Here is a 26,966-nt window from a genome sequence, read left to right as displayed (position 1 = left end):
CCAGTAGGTAGAAACAGCCAAATTTTGACTACTGATTAAAACATGGTATTGGAAAAGAATATAATTTGAGTCATCAGGATATCAGTTGTCTGTTGCTTTCCTTCACGTGTGAATTAGAAAAAAGAATAAAGTTGCATTAAATTAAAAAAAGAATTTCAAGAGAACATTCGAAGGTTTCCCACAGTTGGGTATATACTTATATTTTTCTCCACCCATCGTAAATCACAGCAGTAGATCTTCCTCCACTCATGTTTTGCATTAGTAAATTGAACTATATACTCTGTCCTCTCAAAGATTAATGCATCCATCTGAGGAAGTAGTTGAATACGTGCTGGTGGTAGTACTTTCATCATTAGCAAATGGGAGGCTGTGGGAGGAGAATAGAATTGGCATGTGTTGGATGTTGGCCTAAACATACTCTCACTGAATTCTGGACATCAGGGAAGAATTGATAGAGCATAAGCATTTAATCAGCAAACCACAGAAAAAAATTTGAGGAATCCTACTTTTAATTAAAAAGCTTTTCAGCCCTGTTTGTTCCAAAATGAACAAATGTTTTGCTAATACCATGTGTCTGCAGAGTGCACTCCAAATATCTCAAAACTGTATTTGCTGTCAAGTGGCATTACATTTTATTAGTTGTCCTTGGGTAAGTATTTAAATCTCTGTAGAAGCTTGAAATCCTTTCACTAGCCTATTTTTGGAAGACATATTTGAGAGACATTTAACTGCTACAAATGTTAAACTGTCAGTTCAAAGAAAGTGTCATGCCTCGTGTGCGCATGGCATCCAGTACAACTTGGTCCTGATCCTTGTAGAGACCTCTGAGTACCTTCACAATTCTTATGCTACTTTGAAGTTTCACGTACTCACTAGAAAGCTACCCAGTGAGTCTGCTTAAAAACAAACCCAGTTTGCTCAGAATAAAATGTCAACAGAGAGGAAGCTGACTTTGCCACCTGGCTCTGTATATCGCTGCATGCAGAAAGCTACCTTAGAACTTACGTTTAATCAAAACCGACTTAAGTTAAACATTTTTTTCACAACCAACAGCACGTGAAGGAACAAATAAGCACACACAGAGTACAGAACAAAGAACATTCATCACTGTGATATTTTGGCCTCTAATTGAACAGCAGCGATACCAACTTCCTCCTTCGCCCAGCGCTAGGACTGCGTGGCTTTGCTGTGCTAGGAAAGCAAAGGCACAAACACCTGTGGTCACTAGAGATTTTACCGCAGTTCTCGCAAGAGTACGCTTGCTAACCATGGTGCCCTGGCTATTTTCCAGTGAAACAAGATTTTGCCTGCCTAGAAATCATCTAAGAAGTTTCAAAACCTTTTCTTCACTTCCTGTCTTAAACTTTTGCAACTGTTACCTTCTGCATCAGAGACAGCGGCTTTTAACAACTAGTAAAATAAATTCCTGTGTCTGTCATTTGCCAAGTAGTTTGACTTTTTTGCGAGTTTGATGGTGTTTGCCATTTTTACTGGTTTCTGTGTTAACTTTTGAATTAATCCCTTGTGAACACTGACAAAAGCCTGAAATTTTAGACCTCGTGGATGGCACAGGCCTAGAAGTGAGCAAGAGAACAAGTAGTTAAGTATATTGTATTTTTTAAAAAAGTAAATTTTAAGTTCATTTCTGCTGAAATCACAAAGGTGCTCTAGTCTTGTTTTGGTTTAAAGGCTACTTCAACAGATGCTGTTCTCAAATTCCCATCGAAGAATACCCTTATCACTTTTACAGTTCCCACCAAGCACTCAATAACTGCTGGAATTTGAGATGCAAATTACTACCAGTCAGGCACTGCTACTTTTATATTGGCGTTTGGTACATGCCGTCATTTTTCCACCAAAATTTTAAGCGCAGGACGGTACCTGAACATGAGTTATCTAGCAACCGAGGGCAACAGACCACAGGCCAGACGTTGTATCAGTCAGCCACTGCTTTTGTGTAGAAAACAAGGCCTGACGCTGTGAGGTGCTGCTTGTTCCTAATTTTTGCTGAAAACAGTGATAACTGCAGACACTCAGTGTCACAATACTGAGCACCCTCCGCGCTCAGTATCTGCAGAGCCGCCAGCATTGTAAGAGCAGCACACGTTTGGTATTGCAGTGCTGATACAGGTCGATATACAGGCGATGCCGTGCAATTGTGTGAAAAGCAAACTTCAGACTGGAGTGTGTGAGCAGGGGGGCTGCCCGTGAGGCGCACTGTTTTCTCTGCAGCTGGAATACGATGTTCCGCTTTGGACATTTTGATAAAAACTGGAGCGACTGCGCAAGCGGTCTAGATGATACCACCATGGCTGGCGGGAGCAGGTTTGGGCAGCCTGGAGCAGGGGATGGGTCAAACATGCGAGAGGTTCCTGCAACGGAGGGCATGAACTGCAGGCCCATGCCCACAGGGCAAAGGTTGTGGGTTACTGCACAGCGAGAGATTGAGGGTGGCCAAAACCCGAGTACCAGGCTCAGGCTGGGAAAGGTTTCTCATTGCAACAGTGATCGCACACTGAGCTCCAGAGCAGGGTGTCTAGAAAGGTTTCTCTGAGGAGAGCTTGATGGAGGTGCCCTCCATCACTCCTCAGGGGGAGCTGGAGGCCCGGTTTGCTCCCCTCTGAGAAAGTGGGGATGGAGCAGGGGATGGAGCAGCTGTGAGCCCCCAGCACTGGAGCGTGTGGAGGCCAGAGCGTGTGGAGGAGATGGGCCATCCTGTGGGAGAAGAAGGGGTGCTGTGGGCGGTGGGACCAGGTCCCACCTGGGCCCTGTCACAGCTCCTGTGGTGAATTTTTAAAAATTCACCCAAACAGACCCATTTTGTTAGTTGTTGAAAGCATTTCCCAAAGGCTCGGGGCAGGGGGGCTAGCAGGACCCGGCAGGAGCCCTGCCGTCCGCAGCTGGCCGGCGGCGCGGAGGGGCACGAGGGACCGTGCCGCGCCGCTGACTCAGGGCCGGCCCGGGCGGCGCCTTTAAATGTGTCGGGCTCGGCCCCCTCCGCCTCAGGTGGCCGCCGCTGCCGCTGCCTCCGTGCCTGCCTCCCCCACTGCCGCGCACCGCGCTTGCGCCGGGGCCGGCACTCTCCTCTCGTCCGCGCCGCGCTCCGCAGAGCTTTGTCTGGGCCCGACCGGGTGGCGAGGCCCGGGCGGGCGAAGAAGCGCGGGCGGGCGGCGGGACCCTCGGGGTAACCCCGGCCCCGCTGTGTACGAGCAGTCGAGGGGCGCAGGCGGCCCTTAAGGTGGACTCGCGCTTAAGGTGGACCGCTCCCCGTAAGGTGGACTGGGTGTTAAGGTGGATCGCGCTTAAGGTGGACTCTCCGCGAAGCCGCGCCTGCGAGGCGGGGAGGGCCGGGGCTCGGCATGGGGAGCCCCGCCTGAAGCGGCTGCCGGAGGAGCCGCGCCGGTCTGTCCGGAGGAAGAGATGGGGAAGGCCCGCTGCTGAGGAGCCAACTTCTCCCCGGCCTCTAACAATGACCAGCTCCCGGCCGTTCTGCAGGAAGAGGCAGCCCATGGACGAGGGCGAGGTGGGGGAGAGGAGCCCGGCGCTGAGCTGCCGGGGGGCTGACAGGAGAGAGGCTCCCCCCCCGCCAGCGGGTCTCCGGCTCCTGACTGCTCTTTGGGGGGCGGTGGGGGGGGTTGTGCCCCGTTGTGTTTGGATTGGGAGAGGTTTAATTTTCTTTAAAGGGAGCTCCTTCATCACCGCCATCCTCCTCCTCCTCGTCCCTTTGCAGCTCTGAAGCCGTCCCGGCCGCAGTCTCCCCGCCGGCTCCGGGGACCCCCCGGCGCAGCGCCATGGAGACGGTGGGAAAGTTTGAGTTCAGCAGGAAGGACCTGATCGGGCACGGAGCCTTCGCCGTCGTCTTCAAAGGCAGGCACAAAGAGGTGAATAATCGCTTCTTTTTCTTTTTTTTTCCGGCTTTTTATTTATTTATTTGTTGGTTTGGGCCGAGCTGGGCACCGCATCGCGGTCACCCTGTCCCTGCTGAGCTGCGGTGGCTATTCTTAGTCTGGGCATCAGCCCCGGGCTCTGGGGCAGCTCTGGTGATGGTAGACGTATTTATTATTATTTGTTATTGTTATCTTTGGAGTTTCTTTGGGAGGCAGGCGTGCGCCCCAGCAGGACCCGGGCAGGTGGCTTCACCTTGCGGCTGGGCAGAGCGGGGCTGGAGGCCGGCAGCCTGCTGCGGAGGTGTCCGCAGAGATGTCCTGCTCGCCAAAACTGGCCCTTCCCTTGAAAACAAGGGGAAAGAAAAAAGAAAAAATCGCCCCACAGTGTCTGTGAAGTGTGTAGAGGGCTCTTGCTTTGGGGGTGTAAAGTTTTGTCTTTCTCCACTTAATTTTTCTAAGAGGAGGGGAAATCACTCGCTGGTAAATAAAAGGAGACCAATCCAGCAGTGGATTTTCCATCGTTAGGGCTTGGGATAAGCCATGGCTCCCACAGTGCATTTATTTCTAGTGATTAAATAAGAGGATAATCATCGTATCAAGTAGTAACAAAAACCCAAAACTTGGGGTTTTCTCCTTGGGCTGACAAGCATAATTTGGGAAAGGGCAAGTCTGAACAAGTGAGGGATAGGCATTAGGATATAAAGTAGGAGGCCTTTACCGGTGCTGCAAGACACTTCTTTCAGTAGTACTAGTAATCTGTTAAGAGGCTGCTTATCCTAATGTAAATTAATGGTGAAATTTACATTTATCTTTGAATATGTAATTCACACACTCTTTCAGAAACCTGAGCTGGAAGTAGCTGTGAAATGCATTAACAAGAAGAACCTTGCAAAATCTCAAACTCTGCTGGGCAAGGAAATTAAAATACTTAAGGTAAAGGTAGACTGACTTGTTTTCTTCAGTCTTTGTTCTATATGCCCTTTGTGGCTCCTAGTTTATGGTCTTTGTTTACTTTTTCTAGGAATTGAAACATGAAAACATCGTTGCCTTGTATGACTTCCAGGTAAATACATTCAATTATGGCAAAGCATTCTGGATTTGGGGGCGGTTGAATGGAGTTTGTGGAATTTCAGTTTTTAACAGATGTTTTATAATCAAACGTGTATTCTGGGGGAAAAAAGTCTTCTGATAAGTTAGGGAAAGATAAACAAACATGGTTGAGCAGTACATGTATTAATTGTTGTCTGGACCACAGAACTCTTATGCAGTTGGGAGTTGAGGTGGGAGGTCCTGCTCCCAGGGTGTTACGCAGTGAAATGCAGTGTGTGGTGAATATGTCTGTGTTGGAAGCTCATAAGTTCTCAAAATGTTAGAAATAAAATTACAGTAGTTATTCTTGGCACGCCTACCTTTTATTTTCTTTCTCTGGTCTGGATACACTCCCTAAGAAAATTTCTTTTTCCTAGGCAATGTAAAAATAGTGTGAGCGTGACTTTGTAGCATATGATTGTCTCCAGTTCCAGAGGATTTTCATTTGCATTTTTCTGTTGTCCTTGTGGCAATCACTAAGTGTTAAAAATTGCAGCAGACATTTTTAGATTATTGTGGTTTCCCGCAGTTGCTTTTTCCTTCAAAGTCAGCTCTGAAGATCTAATCTAGGGGGCTAAAACCGATTCACTCTGAAACCCAAGTTATCCAATGATTTCCCCCCCCCCTTGAATTTTTAGTTAAAAAATCCTGCTGGGTCATGGGGCAAGTTTCTTTGACATTCGTGATGCTTTTTAAAAAAACGCTGCGGGATCTAGAAGCCTAAAATGGAGCCCTTCTGTTTCTGGATGGAGGGGCTGGCGTGCGGTACGTCAGCACAGCCTGTGCCGCCCTAAGGTCTGATGTTTGTGAGCCACGGCTGGGTGACCGCTGCCTCCACCAGACCCCCCGGGTGGCCCTGGGGTGGCTTATCTGGAGCTGCCTGCCCCGTCCCTGATATCACGTGTCCTGCAGGCCGCCGTGTTTGTTGACATTCCTCCTTCTCCCGTGGATTGGCTCCGGTGGCCTCCACGTCACCCCAGACACGAGTCCCAGCCGGTTGGTACGGCCTATTTGCAGTGCCTTCTGGGGGCTGTAGTCTGCCCGCATCACCCCGGCCCCGCAGCCCCCCGGGGCTGTGTCACCTGCCATGTCCCTCTCCGCCGGAGCAGGGGGTTATTGCGAGGTGCTGCAGGGGGCCAGGTCCTTGGAAAGCGTTTAATGCCTGGCGTTGTTTTGGCGAGAGGTGGATGTGGGGGATTTCAGGCTGCTCTGGGAGGGAGGCAAGGCTGCTGGGAACGGGATTGCTTCTTGGAAGTATCCTTTGGGTAAGAGGCCAGCTGTGCGTTGCCCCTGAACCACCCTTTAGAGCTGGTCTTGCAAAGCAGTTGACCGCCTCTGGCCTGATGCATGCTGTGGAGTAGCTCGGAGAGCTGGGGAAGTTTCCTCTGGACACAGGCCACTTGGGGCATTAGATCTTGTGTTTTTTCATTCTCCTCTGTACCTTCTAAGTTTACTTAATAACTTTTCAGTTGAGGGAGTGAGTGGCTGCTCCTGCGCTTCTTCTGTAGTTTGCATTTGTATGAAGCATTATGCTGCTGGATTTGCTTATTGCAGATCTTTCAAAACCTTTGTTCATCTTCTGTTCCTCGCCCTGCTTCGAATAACTACCGGGTAGGAAGCAGCTCGAAGACATTTCCTGCAAAAGGAGTGATTTCGTCACTGTTACAACTGCAGCAATGCATTTTTCTCCTTATGTGATGGCAAATGAGCTTTAGTTAAATTCTGTGTATAGCAGCGTAGCCTGGTGAGGTATTAGCAAGAAGCTGTGTAAGATACCACAATACAGGAACTTGAGAATGGTCCTGGGGTCAAGGCATGCCCAGGTATATGTTTAGTTACCAGCTTTGTCAGAAAGTCCTTGTATGACCTGGGTAATTTGATTTCCTGGACCAAATGAGATGACTTAGGTGGCATTGGATGTCATATAGTGCTATCAGGGTGTGGAGTCTCCTCTGGTGTAAGTTGATAGGTCATCAGACACAGTCTGGTGTTGTGCATGTAATGTGTCTGAGTGTTTGGCCTTGCTCTGTGTCTGCTTAGGAGTTGTATGAGCGTAAATTATCTGTAAAGGTAAAAGTGCAGTTCTGTGGCAGGCTGGCTTCTGCCCACCTTTCCTTACTTTGTGGAAAACACTACTTACTACTCACCTTGTTCCTCTGATACAAGACCGGTTGCTTCATTCATAGCTGCATATGTATTTACCCTCGAAAATGTCATAGTTGCAGTTAATTGAGCTCTTGCTATTAGGCTTTCTAAAACTGAAGAGGTTTATTCTTGTATTACAACATCATAGACCAGAAAGGAAAAAATATCTCCTGTGAATCTTAATGTTGCCCTGTAGCTTTGTCTATCGTTACATTTTTGTGTCATCCCTTCCTCTGCACCTCCTGTCAACAGTGACTTTAACTTTTACTCGTGTGTTCCTTACACACAAGGAAATGGTTGCCAAAACCACAGTGGCTGTAAGCAAGTGATTACACCCAATGATGCTTTCGTTTGCATTTTCCTGGTTAAAAACTAATGCTAACCAGGCCTCATACAAATCAAGATTTTTGATGGAGTGCCAGATTTGCCCCAGACAGACACTTGCGGTGCTGATATTTAATACTGACAGCAGCTCTCACCCTGGCACACTTATTTTATCCTTCAAATCCAGGAAGATTGCTGTGTTCCTTCTCATTTCATAGATCTTTGTGATATTGGTTCATAAATAATGACAAAATAAGAAACTTCCTAGGAATAAATGATACTGGTGAATGTTTAATGCATAAAAGTGCAGTGTCTGGACTTTTATAGATCCCCTCACTGGAGTCCTAAGAGCAGCATCATTACATGAGAATGGCTCACAAAATGAAATATGCATATTCCCATTATTATGTGCTCATGTATTAATGAGAGGTGCTGTGAATAGTCTAGGAGCCTAATGCGAGAACCTTTGCTCAAAAAGAGGATAAATCATACTGTATTGTGTTTCTAAAAGTACTGTCTATTTAGTGTCTGTATGGAGTCGTGGTGCGGATTTTTCCCAGGCACAGGAGATGTTTGGCATAAAGTAAAAACCGTATTCCACCATATGTGGAGTGCATTAGTTGCTACTGAACAATCCCTGACGACTCAGCTGACTTGCAGAGGAGCTGGAGTCGGGGGTCTCCAGACTGCAGCAGTCGAGGGGAGTACAGCAGTCTAGAGGGACATCTGGATACCAGAAGTCTTTTTACTGTTTGAAGACAGCCAAATGAGCTCTTGTTCCTTAAGGTGGAAATTAGTGTCAACAAGGATACAAGTGGTGGTTTCCACCGGATGAGGACTTGGTCTGGAAATGAGATTTCTTGGAAAACGGATTTCCAGAACTCTGAGGATAAGCTCAACTCTTCACGCATGTTGACGCTGAAAGCTTAGCAGCATGTGGTCTGGTGTATGGGACTTACTTGGGTTTCTTTCATGACTGAGAACATTGAATCCGAATCTGTGATCAGAGACTGCTCAATTAGCTAAGGGGATTCAAGGGTAGGAACGTAACTCTTCAACTTGTCAGATCCTGGGAGCACTATGCACTAGACAGCTTCTTCCAGCACTAGTAAGAAGTAGGTTCTTACATGTAACTAAGATCTTTGGGGCAATGGAAGGTCCTGGGTATGTTTTCTTCCCTGTGCTGTGCCAGCTGCCCCAGGAAGGTTGGTTGAATACATGTCAACTGAAGATCTCACATGTGGCTGTGTTGGTCCTAGGGCAGAAAATCTGCTATTCCTGGATGTAAATCATGCTTTGGATATTAGAAAGCATTTTCCTGCATGAAATAGGAAGAAGGATTATTTTACTGGCTCATTTTCCCTAGTTGTATGCTGTGATCTGAGCTTGCTTCTTAAAGCAGCCTAGCTATGACTGTGCTTGTGTGGGTATCAGGTGGTTTTTGTTTGGTGTTTTTTTCTAATTTTTGCACAGGTGGGATGGACTGGTTGTAGAAACATAGCTGTTAATGTCACGCAGGGCACTGTGCTGCTGAGTTTCTGGTTCAGCCTAGGTTACCTCAGGGTCTGCTTTCCATAATTTTGTGTCAGGTTGGCTTATTGTACTCACCAGCTCGGGATGAGCTGAGAGTAATGCTTAACTCACTCGTGCAGTACAGTCTCATCAAAAATATTTCTGCTGGGGTGACTGTATCACCTGGAGTTCCTGGAGACAAAGAACATGGAGTCCTTGCAGTGCAGCTTTTCTTGTACACATGGATTAAGGCATGGGTGGCAGAACAAACACGTCCCAGCTTAATGATCAGTCACCCTAGGCTGGTCTTGAGAGCCAAGTAATAACAGGCTTGTTCTATTGTTGCTGTATAGAAAGTCCTTGTGATCAGTAGGACCACGGCTGTTGAGCTGTGATGTTCCGTTGTGCTGTCTGCGCCATCACCCTTTTCCGACACGGAGCCTTTAGCTGCTAGTCCACATCTTGTGTACGTGCCTCCTGCTGTCCCCCGGGACCTCGGGAGCTCCGTGTATGGCAGTGTCCTTTGGCGTGCCCTCCAGCACCGCTCGCTTCTGCTGCAGTGCTTCGCTGATGAGTGTGATGTCGGATGAATCAGTGTTGCTGCAGTGTCACCTCCTTGCCTTGCCACCTCTCGTGCCACCTAATGCAGGATCTTCTGTTCCTCAGGCACTGCTGTTCGGGTGCCCCGTCTTGGGAGACAGGGCTCTGCTGTGACACTTGGAATGACTAAGGAGGCACTCTGTGTCTGGGAGATCACACTCCTGAGGTCAGGCTGCTTGCCTGGTTAAATCCTGTTTTAATTCCATCCTCGAGCAAAGCTGGCAAGTTGCCTGGTGAGTGGGTGTAAAGTGCAGACTTCTCTGAACTGCCAAGCAATCCTCTTTCTGTTTGTGCTGCGTACAAGAATGGGGTGTCTGCTATCCTGCTCCGTCAGCATCCTCTCATCTGTTGAGGGGAATCACTCTGTTAATGAAGATTGGGTCTGGCTTAATTTAGAGCTAAAGGGGGAAAGGACAAAAACCCAATTACCCTCTGCCAGTAGTTTTGTAGGATGAGGCTTGAGAGTTTAGGGGACCAAAATGGCTATGTTTATGGAGAGTAGAGAATTTTATAGTCTTGAACTTTGATTTAATGTTGGCTTCACTAGCTGAGTACCCCACTGTGCAGGTCACAGAAACATCTAGCAAATATTGACCACTAAATATAGACCTCAGAGGAGTCATGGGCTTTTTTTAGAGGGAGTGGTCTTGTTGCATTTCTGAAATTATGATCACTGTTTTACTCATCCTATGTGTAAAGCACATACCTGTGTTCCTCTCACATGATTAAGATGTCATGGAAGAGCCGGTGACGTGGAAATTAATAGCCTCTAAAGCTGCTGTGGAAGGTAGCATTACTCAGACTATAATGACAGATTAAGGAATGTTTCCCAGGAGTAATCAGAAACTGGTACGCTGTTGTGTTCGCAGTTTGACAGCAAAGCTCTGGTAATGGCTGAGGTGCTATTCATACTGCTCTTCTTGAAGCTCCATCAGTGCTTCCGTTATGAAAATATCCACTGTTTAAATCCTTGTGATGATTGAATGCATTTGGTTGGAGTGAGCAAAGCAAGGAGGTGGAGATTTGGAAGATGGATGGGAAGAAGTGCCTCCTAAACAGTGGCTGGGTGGGATTGAATTCATATGGAGAACCACTGTTTGAATTTCTTTCAGTTATTTATAGGTCCAAACCGATTTATAGGTCCAAACCAGAGCCCAATTAAAAGATTTAATTTAGTGGCCAGACTGGAATTGACCCTAAACTGCAATAAAACTGTGTGTTTCAAAAGCTCATCTTAATGCTCAAGCATGTGTAGAGAATTGAGGATACAGTTCACTTTCATGTGTCTTCCTTTTTACTTTCCCTTTCCTGCACCCCCTGCCTTCCCATTGGTTGATACCAACTGAAAAGCTTTTGCACGACAGGCAGACTAGCAAACAGCAAACATAGGGTTGGTGTTGGTGGTAGGAATCTGAGCTGGATGGCTCTGGTTTGCTTTGGAGAAACTCCTAGCGAAGCTCTGGTCCTCTGAAGCGGACGTGTGTCTTCCATGAGGCAGACTGCCTTCATCACATGGCACGCAGCGAGATACAGTGGGAAATGAGAAGCTAAGCACAGGGGTGGTCAGCAGAGGTGGTACTCTTTGATCTGCAAAGTCAAGGAGAGGTGTTTGGTTTGGTTTGGTTTTCAAAATAAGTATGTACTTTTTTGCTTGTTGTTTTCTGTTGGTTGGCTGCGTTTTTGGGTTGGGTTTCGTGTTGGTGTTTGGGTGTTGTTTTTCTGCTGTTACTCATGTTCATGTAGCAACACTAAATGGCAAACTTGACGGAAAGTGAATGAGTGGTGTGGTCTTCCAAGGCAATGTTTCTCAGGTACAGACCTAAACATACTTTGCTTAAGAGAAGCCATCTTAGTTGTCCTCAGATGTTATGGTTCCTCTCTGAGAAATTTAATAATGAATGTCCACAGCAGAATCCAGGGAAGAGCCCTGCCAACAGCTTTCGAACTTCTTTTGTGCTTAGTATATAGCAAAGAGGTGCTTTAACTGTGTGATGGCTCCTGCTTTATGATGTGCAGGCCTTAAATATCACCACAAACATAAAGAGATGCTCTCAAAATGCGAAGTGAGGATCTCAAAGCTGCATTTGTTTATTAAGCAAGGTTGTTTCAAGGGGTGCTGATAGAAATGAATCAAATTCTGCATCATTGGTTGCTTAGGGCAATGATGTTCTGTCTGGCTGCAGGAGCACCTGGCTTGTCTCCTAGCATCACAATAACAGGAGGAATTAGGTCAGCTGAGCTGGCATACTAGAGATCAACCAGACAGTGTGGTTCCGGTGGGGGGGAATGAAAGATGCAGAATTTTAAGTCATTAGAGATCCTATTTAGCAAAGCGTCTTACATCTGCAGGAAGGGAAGGCCTCCCAGCCGGCTCGGTGCACGCTGGTGGCCCAGAGTGTGAGAGCTGCTGGTGTGATGGGAAACCCCACGGATGGCAGCGGAGGGTGAGGTGGTGTGAGGCAGGGCTGAGACACAGCCCCACCGGGCTGCCGCATGGGTTTGGAGCACATAGGCTGTATGTTTCCTGTATGTGTGTGCTGCTTAATGTCACTGTGCGCACAGCTGGGCAGTTGGGCTGCTTTCTTTCTGGAGGCTTCTTCATTTGTGTTTGACTGATATATTTTTTTCATTTAGCTGGCAATTGTAGCCAGCATGTTAAATACGTTAAAACATACTCAGTTCTCTTTGTTTTTTAAATACTGCAGATTCAAGCCCATGTTACTCTGGCTTCCAGTAATTGGATTTTCTTCCCTCTTAAGACCATTTTTATTTGAAAGAAAACGCATGCTTTTTTTTTTCCTCTAAACTCCTTGTTATAACACCTTTGTGCTGTGTGTTTTCTCAAATCTGGTAAATGAAGTATGAAATAAATGGATGTAAAAGACTTGCAAAGGCCAGTCAGTCATGCAGCTGCCATAGAAAACCCCGTGGAGGCTGGGCCTCTAATTTCCAGCATGGCTTAAAAAAAAAAAAAAAAAAAAATCTCCTGCAGGGTATCAGATTGTGTTTGGGATATACCATTGTCGTGGTTTAACCCTAGCCAGCAACTAAGCACCACGCAGCCGCTTCCCCCTCCCCCCTCCCGGTGGGATGGGGAGGAGGAGAAAAAAAAAAGGTAAAACTCATAGATTGAGATAAGAACAGATTAATAACTAAAGTAAAATAAAATATACTACTGACTAAGAATAACAATAATATAATAATTGTAATGAAAAGGAATATAACAAAACAAAGAGAAACCCAAGAAAAGACAACTGATGGACAATGCAGTTGCTCACCACCTGCTGACCGATGCTGAAGCAGTGATCCGCCCCTCCCGGCCACCTCCCCCCCCCCCCCCCCCCAGTTTATATACTGAGCATGACATTCTATGGTATGGAATATCCCTTTGGCTAGTTCAGGTCAGCTGCCCCGGCTGTGCTCCCTCCCAGCTTCTTGCACACCTGCTTGCTGGCAGAGCATGGGAAACTGAAAAGTCCTTGATTTAGGATAAGCGCTACTTAGCAACAACTAAAACATCAGTGTGTTATCAACATTATTCTCACACTAAATCCAAAACACAGCACTGTACCAGCTATTAGGAAGAAAATTAACTCTATCCCAGCTGAAACCAGGACAACCGTTAAAAAAACAAGTTGTTCCCAACTTTAGTAGAACTACATTAATTGGTTCTAAAATCAAATTTCTGGTCTGAGTCACTTTGCTTCTATTTGCACATATCTCAGTAAGTGAATATGTCTCAGTGAGTGTGTGATTAAAACTGAAATGTTGGCTCTTGTAGCCTGCCTTATTGTCTCCCTCGACCCACAGCACTCCCCCCGCTCCTCCTGCTCTTTGGGCAGGCTCATAAAATACAACTTTATGGTATGCAAGGATTTCATTCCAGTACATGTGACTGAGCTTAAGGTAATGGGGAATTCAACCTTAAATGTTCATTTTTATAATATGACTGTGATTGATACAGAAAGGAGATAAGGAATAAATATAGAAAAGCAAATTGGATCTTCAATGTTTTTATCATTGTTTTTAGAATTCTGAAGTCTCCTCTCTTGATAGCATTAACATAATGCATTGCTGTTTGCAAAAAGGAGCTTGCTTTTGTTTAAAGAAGCTTCTAGGTCTTACTCTGTCTGTTGGCAAAGGGGTAACTATTCTTTCTGCACCATGTCAGAAAGTCCAAACTTTTCAGGATTCTGCTGCTTTTTCCCTCCGCAATCTCTTATCCTTGCTGGGCTGCTGCAGCTGCTGCATACAGATGTGACCTGTGCTGCATGCTCTCAGGCAGTAATGCCTCCCAAAGAGCTGGCCAGCTCGGGGCACAGGCTGGTGTAGGTGGTGCAGCATTACACCCAGACGAACATGACTGCTATAAGAAGTGATTGCTTTTCAGTGTCGCAGCAGCATGAGTCTTCAGTTTGCTCTGATGCATGGTTTTGGTCTCGCCTTGAAGCTCTGTGACTTGTGGGACCTGCCACTTTGTCTCTATACTCTTATTATGACATTAATCCTTTATTTTGGTTTCTGTGGTTAGGCTCAGATGCAGCTCTCAGCTTTGACTTGCAGTAGCGCGTTGCTCTGCAGAGGCCCGGTCTGCCTCCAAAGGAGAGTCATGTTTTCCTGTTTGAGCTCTCTGCAAGCGCTGTAGCCATCAGTCATTCAGCAAGTGCGTTAAATCTCAGGGCTTTGATCAAGGCCTCCAGTGAACTTGTGTGAAGCCAACAGCAGACTGCCCAGTCAGTGGGGCTGTGACAGTACTGCAGCCTGCCACCGCCTGGAGGTAGAGGTGGAGAGGAGAAGAGAGCTGGGGCTGGTTTGAAGGAAGCTGCAGAAAGCTCATGTCCAGTGGAAGAGATAGTGAAGTTTCTTCAGGTCACTTGAAGATCGAGCTGTCTTACCAGCTGTCCTACCATTTGCCTGTGGTGGTATTAGCTGCCTGGCAAACAGTAGCTCCATGGACATGACGTTGTCTTGTTTGGTTTTTAATGTCATGCAGTCAGACTTTAGGACTGTTGCCAGGGGGATGGGAAATACTTTCCCTCCCTTCCTGAAGCCTGTGTAGAACCAGAGGATAGCTTTCCTGCTGTTTTTAATCTGCCCTGAAGTAAAACCTGGCCTGAAACAACTCATCTGTTTTATAAGCAGAGAATACCGTAGTGCCCGGAATGGGGTAACACTGGCCCTTGGCATCATTGTTCTTCTGGTCCTACAGAAATCTGCCTGCTGCAAGGCTGGCCATAAGCCACTCTTGTGCTGCAGGGCCTCCCTTCTGCTTGCCCTGTGCCTACACTGGTGCTCTGCATCCGGGAGCAAGCTCACAGGTCTGTAGGAAGCAGAATGCAGTCAAGAGCCAATGCAGAAGTCTGTGGGCCTCTCTGGGTCTTGCTTCTTATGCTTATTCCCTGGGATCTATATGAGGAAATTAGAAGCCCTCATTCTTTTGGTAAGTCAAAGATCTGCTGACCATAGTAATAACGCTTTCCAGTTAGTAGCAGCAGGTTTTATTGCTGGACCTGGAGGTGCCAAAACGGGCAAAGGTATTGAGTAGGCTGTTGGATGATGGTATTTGTTGCTTGCATATCATCTCCTGGACCATGCTTATGTGTGACTGCTACTGTAGCCCAAGATTTGTCACTTCCAGTGTAGCCCATACACAAGAGGAAAGTGGCTGCTGGTTCCTTTTAACGTGCTAACTCTCTTGGTGCAGAACCTCACTGGCTGCAGGACTTGAATCCCAAAAGTCTGTCCTAAAATGTACTTTTGTCTGGCTGCGAAGCTGTGTCTGAGTTTGAGAAACATTTTGTGGTATTGTATGTCTGTGCAGAGAGATTATACTGCAGTGAATGAGTACTTTCCTCTTCTTTCCTCCTTTTCTTCCTTCATCCGAGTTAATTGTTGTCTCCTGAATTGGAAACCTGCTTGAAATGTTCCTGAGTTCCTTATTGGTAAGGTTCAGAAGGAGTGAAGAGAACGACCAGGGCCAGAGAACAGAGGAAACACAATAGGCTCTGAGACATGTTTTTCTTTCTGCATGAGGTCAAAAGGCATGTGAATATCTTCTAGCTATTTGCTTTAGATCTATTTTCCAAAGGGTGAGCATTGGTAGGTGCTCCCACAATTCAGACTGATGTTAGTATTGTCTTTTATCTTGCTTCCGTTCAAATAGTTGCGTCAAGAGATAATCCTTGCATAGCACGACAGTTTTCCTTTCCCTCTTTAGAGGTTAGCCTGCTCAAGCCAAGCTGTGAGCCAGAGTGAAGTAATACCAAGAGATCTTACTGTTTGGAAAGTTTCTTCCCTCTCTTGAGAACAGTGGGTTCTGTTTCCCGAGCCCAGCTGGCTTGGGAGCCCCTGCCTTAGCTAGAAGCTTTCCAGGTGCCGTTGGCCTAGGAACTGGTTTCTGTAAAGCAAAATTGTGTTCGTTACAGCCCATGTTCGTGACTCCAGTGCCACTGTCAGAAGAGTGATGACTAGAGACCATAGGCCGAAAGGGCGCTGGCCCCATGAGATCCTACTGGCAAAACAGGAGGATGCGGTGTGGTGTGGTTCTGCTACAGCGAGTGGGGGAAGTAGCATTAAAAAAAACCCAAAACAAACCAGAGCAGAAAAGCTTAGCTTTCAGTTGGTGTCGAGTTTATCCTCCACTGTCAGACCCTTACCTTTATTTTATGCTTCTGTTGTGTTGGTACAATTGATGAGTCCTAGCCCCGTTTACAGAGATCTGTGTGCGGCAATTATCTTTGCTTGGCAGCTGCTCTGGGTGCTGTTTGAGAGGCAGTGTTGAGCAGCACGTGGTAGATATCTTCTGAGAGGTACAAAACGGGAACCTTTGCCATCGGAGGGGAGGCCAACAAACAGGTGGTGGTATGCCGCTCTTCAGGAGAGTAACAAAACCAGTTTTGAGGACTTGAGTCCATATGGCTCCTCTCCTGTAGGCAGTAGGAGCCTTGTCAGCCACATGGTGCTCAGCACATGGGCGTAACAGTGGAACTACGTTCATCTCCGTGTTCCTCCTGCATCCCCCAGTCTTCCTAGAAAAGAGGATTTGTGTGAGGTGGAAGCCATTCTTTGCTGGTTTTACCCCAGTGTCTATTACAACACTGGTCCCACACAGATTGGTGAGAACACCGCACTGCTGAGAGAGTTTTGGAGTGTTGTGTCATTAAACTTCAAGTTTTTTCCTTTCCTAAATGTCTTTCTAAACTTGGTGGCAGGCTAGGCGCTGGGGTAGAGTGCAGAGGAGGATTTCTCTACAGAAGTTTCCTCTTGCAGACTTTTTAAGCTGTGGTAGGAGGATGACTAACTGTGGGTACACCCAGACATTTCCCTTTGGACACACCTAAACACACACTTTCCAAGAAGAGGATCATGCCACCTTCCAGTATGGGTGGAGAGAAAATTTAAAAGGAGACAGGACTGCTGGGTCTTCATGTCCTTAACGCCCTCCCTCCTAGTGTCCCAGTGAGGCATTTTAACACAGTACTGTCCTGGGGTGGTTTATGCTGTACTGCCAAATGAAGTTTCTTCATTTCTTTGTCCTCTGTCAGCAGATGTGTGTTATTTGTAGACAGTAGAGGCTGTTGCCTATTTTTACACTCAATTAAATTGTAACTTCATCGTTGGGGCCTCCGCTGCAAGAGCTACGAGTCAGGCAATGATCCAGACTGATTAATTATCAGCTTGATGTCTTTGGCAGAGGCCTTTTGGTGCTGTTGTGGAGCATGGTCAGGGTACTGCTGCACTTTGTGATGAGAGGATAAGTTAGAGGGTTGCCTCTATGCTGTTCCCTTTGTCAAGCTTGTTTAGTGTCAGGATTAGCCTTGGCTGAACAGACTGGCACATGTGAGTAAGAGGTCCAGAGTAAATTATCTGTAGCGCTTCTTGGACATAAGCTTCTGCAGAAATACAACAAACTAATGTTATTCTTTTTACTGATGTGGAAATGAATGGGTTGGGCATTTTGTTTCTTTTCAGAGAGACTGATAGCCTGCAAAATTTGGCTTGCAGTATTTTTTCCTTGTTTTGTTAATGAACAAATCGTAAATACTGTGAAAGGATAAAAATGGAAAAAGTTTCTGCTGCTGAATCAGCTTGAGAGAAGTCCATCAGCCCATTTGAGAAACCAGAAGTCTCTTTAGACAGTTGTATCTGACCACAGTAAGCTACTGGCTGAAGCCTTTTTCAAACAAGAGCTTGTTTCTGGGGCCCTTCCTGAAATAAATATTTAGTTTTATTGGCAAAATTCCTACAAATCTCCTTCTGGTAAGTGGGTCTTGAAATGCTGAAGTTGCAAATGTGGAAGACGTGTCATCCCTGCCACAGGCGTCTGCGATCTGAAAATACACTTGCTAGATGTTGCTCTGCTGCGGTGGGTGCGCATGCAGCAGGGTGGAGAGTGCTTCCTAGCAAGGCTTGAATGTTCAGAGGGTGCTGTTGCCAGTAAATGGCTGGGGCAGCCACCTACTTCTCTCCTAGAAGCCTTTCAGGCATTGCCCTCTTATCTCTTCACCCTGTGTTGGTAGGATAAAACCGCCAGCCACCAAGGTCACTTTGTTGCTGGGCAAGTCGAGCAGAGCATCTCCCTTGCCTGTGTAGGTCCTTATTTAACCCTAGTCACTGTACACACTGGCTGCCAAAAATCAATGACTTGATGTTTGTTTGCAGAGTCTTTAAATCACATACAGTGGAAAAACAGTGCACATTAGCTATTGGCTAATAACTTATTACAAGTGTCTTTGGGACTTAGTTTGTGTAAGCTAAACTTCCTCTTCATTTTCTATATAGGTAATAATATACTAAGCTTCCCCAAACCCTTCTGGCACTATACGTATTAATGTGTAGAGTTACTGAGCTGCAATGATCACAGCACGTTTAGACAAGAAGTGTCTATGAAAAATGTTGCTGTGGCAGTGATGAACTCAGTGTGGGCTGCAAAAACCACTTCAGACACTTCCTCCGTGCCCAGCAGTTGCCCTGTAGTGAGCTCCCTGGCCTGCTGCCCCGCAGTCGTTCCCTGAGCAGCTGCACCGCGCTTCTGGTGTGTCCTTGCGTCTTCTGGTACATCTGTGGCTGGGGTTCCTGGAGAAGTGAAAGGCCTGGGTGTCCTTCATAAACCTTGGCTTTCCACTGTTCCTGCTAAGGACAGCAGGAGCTGGTGGGCTTTGAATGCTTCTGAACGTTTCCCCCCAGCGCTTTGTCACATGCAAAGCTTGTGACGATGCCTGGGGTTTTCTTCTTGCGCTGCTTCCCTGGGCTAGTGCTTTTAACCACAGACTGGTTTCCTACTTCACCTGAAACAGGTGTAAAAGTGGATGACTTAACGTGTGCTGCTTTTAAATGCAGAGGTTGGAAAACAAAGCCTGTTTAAAGCAGTACTTTTCATGCAAGGAAATGCAACAAACGCCTTCTTGAAGTATCGCAGAAAATTGCTTTTTGGACAAACAAGGGGACTTTCAAAACGCTCAGCTGAGCTTGGCAGTGAGAATGGCTGTAAGAGCCGGGGGTGGCCAGTCCTGGGGTCTGGTGAACGCTTGAACCAGGGGAGCCACATGAGCCAAGGCTGCTGGACTGCCCCGTGCCTTGAGCCCCTCCCGGGGAAGGTGGCCTGTGCTGGATGCAGCTGTAGCTTGAGTCTCTCAAATTGCAGGTAGTTCAGCTTCCTCCCCTCTCCCCCCTTTCCTCCAACCAATCTTCCAGCAAGCATCTGGAAACTCAGATTTCACGTTGTGAGGTTAAAAGAGGACTGCAAGAGAAATGATGGGAGGTGCTGAAGACTTGAGGCGTTGACAAAGTCAGTTTGACAATTGGTCAATTTGGTACAGGCTTGACAGAAGGTAGAGTCCTGTGGGCAGACCAAGATGAAAGGGGCTTGAGACCAGACAGTGGAGACTGCTTGGAAACTAAAAGGCTGGTAGGGTGGATGCTGGAGCTTTTTCAAATTGTAGTCATGCTTGGAAGAGGAATCAGGCGGGCAGGTGTCTAAACAGCCTGTAAGTAAAGGCATGCTGCCCTGGAGCTATGGAAATGGAGCGAATTCTCTTGCTCTGCTGCTGCTTTCAGAGCTTCTCCACTCACCCAGGTAATTGCTGCCTGTGCTTGTCCAGGACTGGGCCTTGAGTTTAACAGTGACTTCTAGCATACAGGCTCTTACGTAGTAGGTCTGCTTCTGTCTGACTTCTGTTTCAGTAAGAGGATTTGGAGTCATTCACCTTTCTGGGTCTACCCAGGGTTGAAACATCTGGCTGTTTTCATGTTTGTTCTCTGCTAGCGGTTTGGCGGCTCTGCTAAATAAGTGCCAGGCAGCTGCTGGTGTCAGCATGTGTGTTGCACGGCCACCAAAGTTCCTAATGTGGCTCCATAGTGCTTTATGTTTGTGGGTCACTTCTCTGCAGTATCCTGTGCTTGTACCATGGATACACTGCCTTGTACATGCTTCCTAAGGCCAGGGAGTCAGTGGAGATCAGCTAAGGCTGGAGGTAAACTCTCAAGATTGTGAGAAGCATCACAGTGCAGCACCTGGAGCAAACTTAGGAAGACAAGCATTTGGCCTGGACTTTGCTGGTATTGACCCCCATGATAATCCAGAAAGCTTTAGCCACCCGATAATAGCACTCTGTTAACGCATGTGCAGAAATTGGTTGGCCAATGTTGCGTTTTTGACCTGAGATCTTTCCTTTTTGCCATCAAATCAAAGGTGAATCTCTTGCGCACTTTTCAGCTGTGGGGTTGAATTGCAGGTCCCAAAGTTGCATTGCTCTTATTTCTCTGTTCAGGCTAGCGCTGCTCATGTGGGCATAGCTGCTATAAAGGGCCAAGTTAAATGTGGAAATGATTAAGGCTTTAAGATAGTAGTGTGCCAGCATCTGCGTTGCGTGCCACTGTTAATCCCAAGAGCCCGAAAGGAACATGAAGACCCAAGTCACAATACAGGAGATCTGCTTGGTTAAACAGACGCACACTCGGAAAGGAATAACATGCTTAAATACCTGGCACTTTCAAAGTAAGCAATCTTCCAGGAATTAACCTATAATGAAGTTTTTACCCTCTCTTCAGTCTGAATCATAACGGAGCACAGTTTACTTGTTAAAAAGGAAATGCAGCAGTTGTGAAGTGTGTGAAATATTTCAATGCATAAACCTTATTTTTCCACTTTCTATTTCCCCAGGAACTGGCAAACTCTGTCTACTTGGTTATGGAGGTGAGTGTGTGTCTCTCTTTTTAATTATTATTTTTATTTTCTTTTCTTTCCCTTCCTTTTCTCTCTTTTTTTCCTTTTTTTTGTTTTTAGTTTTTTTTAGACTTGTTTTAAGCAGACCATCTTGATACACAAGTAGTGCTTTCTGCTTGCAGTCTCACCTGTGATGCTTTTGCTAATCTAATCTGCAGCTGCATGCCTTTGAGAACTGCAGCAGTGTGGGTGAAGATAGCAGCCAGGGAGATTTTTCATATTGCTGCTGTCAGAAGGTCATGCTGGCACAGGTTTAGTCAGTCAGACGTCTTACCTCAAGGGTCAAATGAAGTGTTACTGGGTAGTATCTGCTTCAAAGATACACGGAAAGAGAATTTTCTTGACACAGTCTACCTGCAAAGCTTTTGAATGTTTTCTTTCCTCTGCAGTCTTCACTCTGAGGTCTTGTTGACTTTCCTTACTGATGCGGATCATGATGTGGGGAATTTCAGTTTTCAGCTGTGGCTACTCCCAGGCTTTCCTCAACCAGCTTTCTAGTAGTGTCTCTGGTGGTGACCCTTCTGCCTTGTTCTGGTTTTATGTTTCTCTCTGATGTGCATGTACACAAATGTGCACATGCACAAAAGTTAATGCTGGTGTATCATAATGCAACGTAACGTTTAGGGGAAATAGGACAGAAGAGGAACCTACAGGAATGAGGTTTTCCCTGTCAACTTCTGAATACATATTTTGACATGTGTGATTATTTATGTTTAAGTACTACGATAAGCCTGCCATCCTAGTGAAGTTCACTGTTTTTCTTTTTAGTCTTTGATTTGCCTTGCATTAACTGAGCTTTCTGTTCTGTTTGCAGTACTGTAATGGTGGTGACCTGGCAGACTATCTTCACAGTAAGTAGAACAATCTGGAGAATATCCTCTGTATTCAGAAGAAAACACTGACTGTTTTAGCTCATTAAACTTGCTGGGGTTTGTGGAAGATCTAAGTAAGCAGATTGTGTATATATATTTTTTTTTTTTTTTAATTCCTGCAAAATAAACAGTATCATTGCTCCTCGTCTAAGAGGTTCACCCTTGGTAATCATTTGAAAACTGAGAATCCATGACAATAAAAGCTAGTCTTGTAGCCTTTCCTATGTAGGTCAGTAGTGACCGTTGTCAGTAGTTAAGTATTTTAGTTACAATGGCCTTGTAGATTAAACTTATTTTAACACTGCTAGGGACATGGTTTCTCTTTTTCTTGGTCACTGGAAAAAAGCTATTTATACTGAAGCCTTGCAGTTCTGTAGGGTTGGATTAAAAATAAGATCCCAAGAGTATATTTCACTTTCTTTAAGTTTACCACTAAGGATGCCCCCACATCTAGGACAGAACATATTTTTTACTTCAGTGTATTGAGGGTGACTAGTGTAGCCAGTAGTGTTGTGAGAGTGATGATACCTACTAACTTCAGGGTCTTTTGGAGAATATAGCACAGGTATCTGTGGCTGTGGTGCCTTGGAGAACCTTTTGGTGAGACTGCAGTGTGTCTTTGCCACCAAACCGAATGCAACATGCTTTGCGTGATATCCAGCTGTATGGCTGGGACTCGGGCTTCAATCTCCTAAGCTATTTTTCAGTGCAGCCCACTGTACAGGTACAGGATCCTGGCCTACGTGAAAATCACATTGCACCTGAGTACCTAAGCGGTAGGAGGATAACATGGTGAACAAGTTGCTTAGCTGCAGTCAGACACAGCCCTTATTTTCTGTTGGCCTGACTGTATTTTTTTTTTCTTTAAAGTAGCTTTCTTGTTGTTTTGCATGTTAACTAGAAGATTACTAAATGTGAAGAGACAACTTTAATCTCATTTCTGATATGGCTCTGGGTCATGGTTAAATAAAGTTTGTTCACATTGTTCCAATTAAAAGCTAGTCAGCTGGATAATACTTCAGGCTCCTTATTTGAGGTGCATGATGCCTAGAAATGGCAAAAATTGAAGGATTAAAAGCTAAATTTACATTTGCCCTACAGCTAGTGTTGGTATCCCTAGAATGATTATTTGGGGCTTGATGCTAGTATGTTGCACTCTATTCATACAGGGTAATGAATTACATTTGTGGACTTTTAATTTTCAGAAGAGATTTAGTACTTGAAGGAAAATGAAGGAATATTCTGCCTTTCATGTGTTTTGCTTGTTTAAAATGTGAGTGAGATAGAAGTGACAGGCATTTGTTTTTTAAAATCCAGGTTTAGTGTGCTTTGTCTTAAATAAGTGATGGTGTTTTGCATCTATTGGATATTGCTGTGCTTTAAAAGGAGCATCTTTGGGGTGGTGAAATGCTGTTATGAATACCAAGTGAAAATGTTTTTTTTGATACCTTCTTTTTCTCCTTGAATGCAAGTGCAAATTTTAATAATGAAATGCTTTTAAAAAATAGTGAAACTTCAGTTTTACCACTGCGTGGGCTTTGAAAGCTAAAGTTCTTAGCTTTCGTGCAGGTGAAATGAACTTTGTTAAAGCACTGGGCTGTGCACTCTTGTTGGCAAAGCAACGTATATAAACAAGAACATAGCTTCTGGCTGAAAGATTTATAGAAACATGGATTTATAGAAAATTTTTCTGTTCATACTACTGCTTTTATGTGTCCATTGTCATCTTCTCCCTTCCACCCCCCCACCCCCCCCCAAAAAAGTGAAGCATACTGTGCAATTAGCTAGGCTATTAATACAGCTCACTTGTTTATCAAATGAGAGTACTCAGGAAATTGGTGGCTAGTTTGAGAAAGTGACGGTGAATTGTATTTTCCAAATACAATTTGGTTTGTTTGAGTGTTGCCTGGGATAAGGTTTGGTCCTTCTTTGCCTGAGTTAATTTGAAAAAGTTACCTTTAGCTCTGTTTTTACCAATAAAATATTTTACCTTGACAACTGTAAAGAGCAGCTATTGTGACTGGGAAATCGGTGCTTGCTTTTATTTTAACTCTTAACATCTGTGTGCCGGTTGCCAGAAAGAAAACCCAGCAGGCACAGATTTCCGGAGGGAGCAGTCAGTAAGGGACTGCAGCAAAAAAGTTAGTTACTCCGATCACTGCAGCAGAGACCTGGGTCTTCCAGATCCCAGAGCCTAGATACAAGTGTCAGCTTTTGCATCACATGGCTTTTTCCATTCCTCCATGTGTTCCTTTGGGGTATCTCCTTTCCCAGTTTCTGCAGGTGCTCAGGGTGCTTTTGATGATAAAGATTTTTTTTCCTGAAAGCTCATCTTGGAAAGTTCCGATTTCTTCCAGGATGTTTCACTGGTACGCAGGAGGCTCATCTCTATTGAGCAGTTATTGTGCTGCTTCAGTTACTTTAATAATTGCGTGATGGTATTTAATTGCAACATCTACTTTCCCACTGACGACTCAGACGTTTTTGCTGGTAGTTCCTGTAACACTTATGCAAGCTGCGCATGCAAATCCCCTGTTTCTCATTGAACGAGATGCTTGTAAGCTTCCCAATCCATTCTGCCCTCTAATTACAAGCATTAAGCAATAAGGTAATTCTGTGTTGAATCCAAAGGCACTCTAATTCTCCTTGTCTTTGTAACTGGAAGACGTGCATATGTGCACGTTTCAATGCAATACATGTTTCGGCTGAGTTACACTGTTGGTCACCCCCTTCTGTTTGATACAACCCAAGGTTGTGTGTGTTCTGCTAAGCACAACTTCTATGTTGTTGTTCTTTAATGGTACAATGCAATTTCCCTTCTGATAGATCTCTGTGGATGTTGCTTTCATTTAAAGCCCCCAATAGGGTATGTTTTGAGCTGAGAGTGGCAGATTGCCGCTACATGTGGTAGAGCTGTGGGGAGCGTTACAGAAGTGACCGTCCTCTGTATGGGAATAACTGGAATTCTGTGGCCTTGGGTACTCAGGAGGTCAGAGCAGGCTGACCTAAAATTTCTTCTTAAATTCTGTGAGTTGGCCTTGACACAGGCTGTTACGGACAGTTCATAAGTGCGTATTCGTGACCTTTCTTTAAAGCTGCTTCTTGGAGAGCACATCTCTGAAGAAAACTTCATATCAGAGCAGGGCATGTCTTGGTTTGACCACCATACATGCAAGGAGCTGTTATCTTTCTAGTTCATCCCAAGTGGTGTGGGGACCCTTTTGCGAACAAGAGGTGTGAGGCACTGCTGTGTAGCTTTTCACCCTCTACAGCTAGGTAATTAAGAAATATCTATGATAAGACTAGACCTATCTGGAATAAGTCTTCTGACTTGTCCAGAAGACTTCACAGGAGTCTCACTGGCCATGCTCTGCATGAGTGGAGCTGGGGTAGTTACAAGATGGGCCCCAAATAAATCAGCTTGGTCTCTCAGACTTCAGTGTGATTTGGATTGGACCCATGTTAGAGATACTTGTGGCACCTGTGGGTAAGAGGAGAAGTTCTTTTTCCTAAATAACTTTTCCAAAATGGTGTTGTCATGTAACATCAGTGGGAGTACTCCAATGCATCTACCCTTGGATCAGCTGACAAGGGCTGTTTACTATAGTTTACCTGGCAGCCTCTTGACAGGTTGAACATCTCAGCACAGGCTGACCAGGGCACTTCTTAGGTGGTTTCATCCCTTTCCTACGCCTCAAGAGCTACGAGGCACATGGGCCCCACACTGACCCATGGTAAATATTTGCTCTGATCTACTGACCTGTGTAGCTGCCATTCCCAAGGCAGTAAGCTGAGTGCCTTGTCACTGAAGTGGAGCCCATGAAAATAAACACAGGGATATTATTACTTCTCAGTAATGGCAAAGTAGAGCTTGTGAAACAGCATTCTCTGCAAGAACGTGTTGCTCACCACAGACATCCACGGGGATACCCAGCCTTCAGTGCGGGCTTAGTGTTTTGCCAGCAGTTTTCTGGTGAACATGAGAATATCCCCTTTTTACAGGGACAGAAGTACAAGTTCTCTATTTGGGATGTAGCAAAGAGAGGGAGTTGTTTTTGTTCTCCATGCTTCCCCCCCCGGGTGGCACCTAAATTGAATGAGTCTTCTGTATCTTCTCCCTCCCTCTGCCGATGGTAGCTGGTCTAGAAGATCTTTTGCAGACCGATATCCTGGAGTCGCTGAAAGTGTCAGTTGTATTTATGTCTCTGTCCTTCAGTTGGAGATTGCTGCTGTCACACAGTAGACTGATGGACTGAGTATGAGAGATAAGGACTTTTGTTTTTCTGTGTTACAGCCTGTTTGTTAATGGAGGAAGGTAAAAGGGTACTCCCCTACGCTCCCCAAGCAACTGACTGTCCCTTCTCTGTTACTGAGGGCAGCATCTCAATTTCACAGTCCTACCTTGCTGCACTACCTGGATCCTCTGGCAGCATTAAATCTCACAAATCCAACAGACCTCTGTCTAATTTTGCTGCGCTCTAACGTGGTAGCTCCACTATGCCACAGCAGTTGCACTGGGGGAATCTGTCGGCAGGCTCAAGACACAGGCTTAGATTCTGCGTGTGTCAGGAAAACAGTACCTTTGCAGGGCTGAGAGCTTTGTACAGACTTCTGTGAAGTGGAAAAGCTTAAATTCTGCAGAAATTAGTAGCTTAGAGGCCCTATTTTCTTTGGGTGAATGGATTTTTCTGATCTTGGTAGCAATGTTGTTTTCAGTGTAAAGAGTTAGAATCCACATTAGGGAGGCTTAGCTGGTTTGCTGAGGGATGGTGGCTAGTGCTGTGTTAGCCTTATAGCCACCAAATTATATAAAGGAGAGGGTAACGCCTTAAAGATGTGGCATGCTGTTGGGACTGCAGGTCAGAACAAGGCTCTCAACAACACAGTTTCTCTGCTAGAGGCAGAGTGTATTTAGCCAGGAGTTTGTAATTGCCTGCTAGCTTAATAATGTTAAGAACTGCCAAGTTTCAAGTCTTGCTTTGTGTTTGGGGTATGATGAGACAGCCTGTCCTTTCCTGGGCCTGAGCTGAAGTGGGCAAAAAAACTTCAGAATTCTTGCTATTTTGTTTAAAGATGGTGTTTTAACCATTCCTGAATAGATTTCCTTGAATAGGGATTACAGAAATATTGCAGAGACCTTTCGTTGGAGAGAAGATTGAGCACAACTAAGATGCTAGACCTTTAATAGACAGAAAATGGTACAGGACTCAGTATACTGATATATTTCAGCAGGAGGTCAGGGAAAGCCTCGTTAAAGATGAGGCAGTGCTTTTTTCAGAAGATGCAAGTGGGTTTGGAAGACTTGCATCTGAG

At 45.5% G+C, this 26,966-nt stretch overlaps 1 protein-coding gene across 1 annotated transcript in view; it reads left to right on the top strand.

Annotated features, from left to right (window-relative positions):
- Nucleotides 1-3,458: 3,458 nt before the first annotated feature.
- The window catches only part of ULK1 (unc-51 like autophagy activating kinase 1), an 84,561-nt gene continuing 61,053 nt past the window's right edge, over nucleotides 3,459-26,966 (top strand). Inside the window, 6 exon segments of the mRNA XM_050906422.1 lie at nucleotides 3,459-3,523; nucleotides 3,731-3,881; nucleotides 4,728-4,820; nucleotides 4,909-4,950; nucleotides 20,719-20,751; nucleotides 21,596-21,632. Of these exon segments, the coding sequence (XP_050762379.1) occupies nucleotides 3,792-3,881; nucleotides 4,728-4,820; nucleotides 4,909-4,950; nucleotides 20,719-20,751; nucleotides 21,596-21,632 (295 nt within the window). The 5' untranslated portion in view covers nucleotides 3,459-3,523; nucleotides 3,731-3,791.

This window comes from Gymnogyps californianus, chromosome 16 (genome assembly GCF_018139145.2).
Source record: "Gymnogyps californianus isolate 813 chromosome 16, ASM1813914v2, whole genome shotgun sequence".
NCBI lineage: Eukaryota > Metazoa > Chordata > Aves > Accipitriformes > Cathartidae > Gymnogyps > Gymnogyps californianus.
This window is presented reverse-complemented; position numbering and strand designations above follow the sequence as displayed.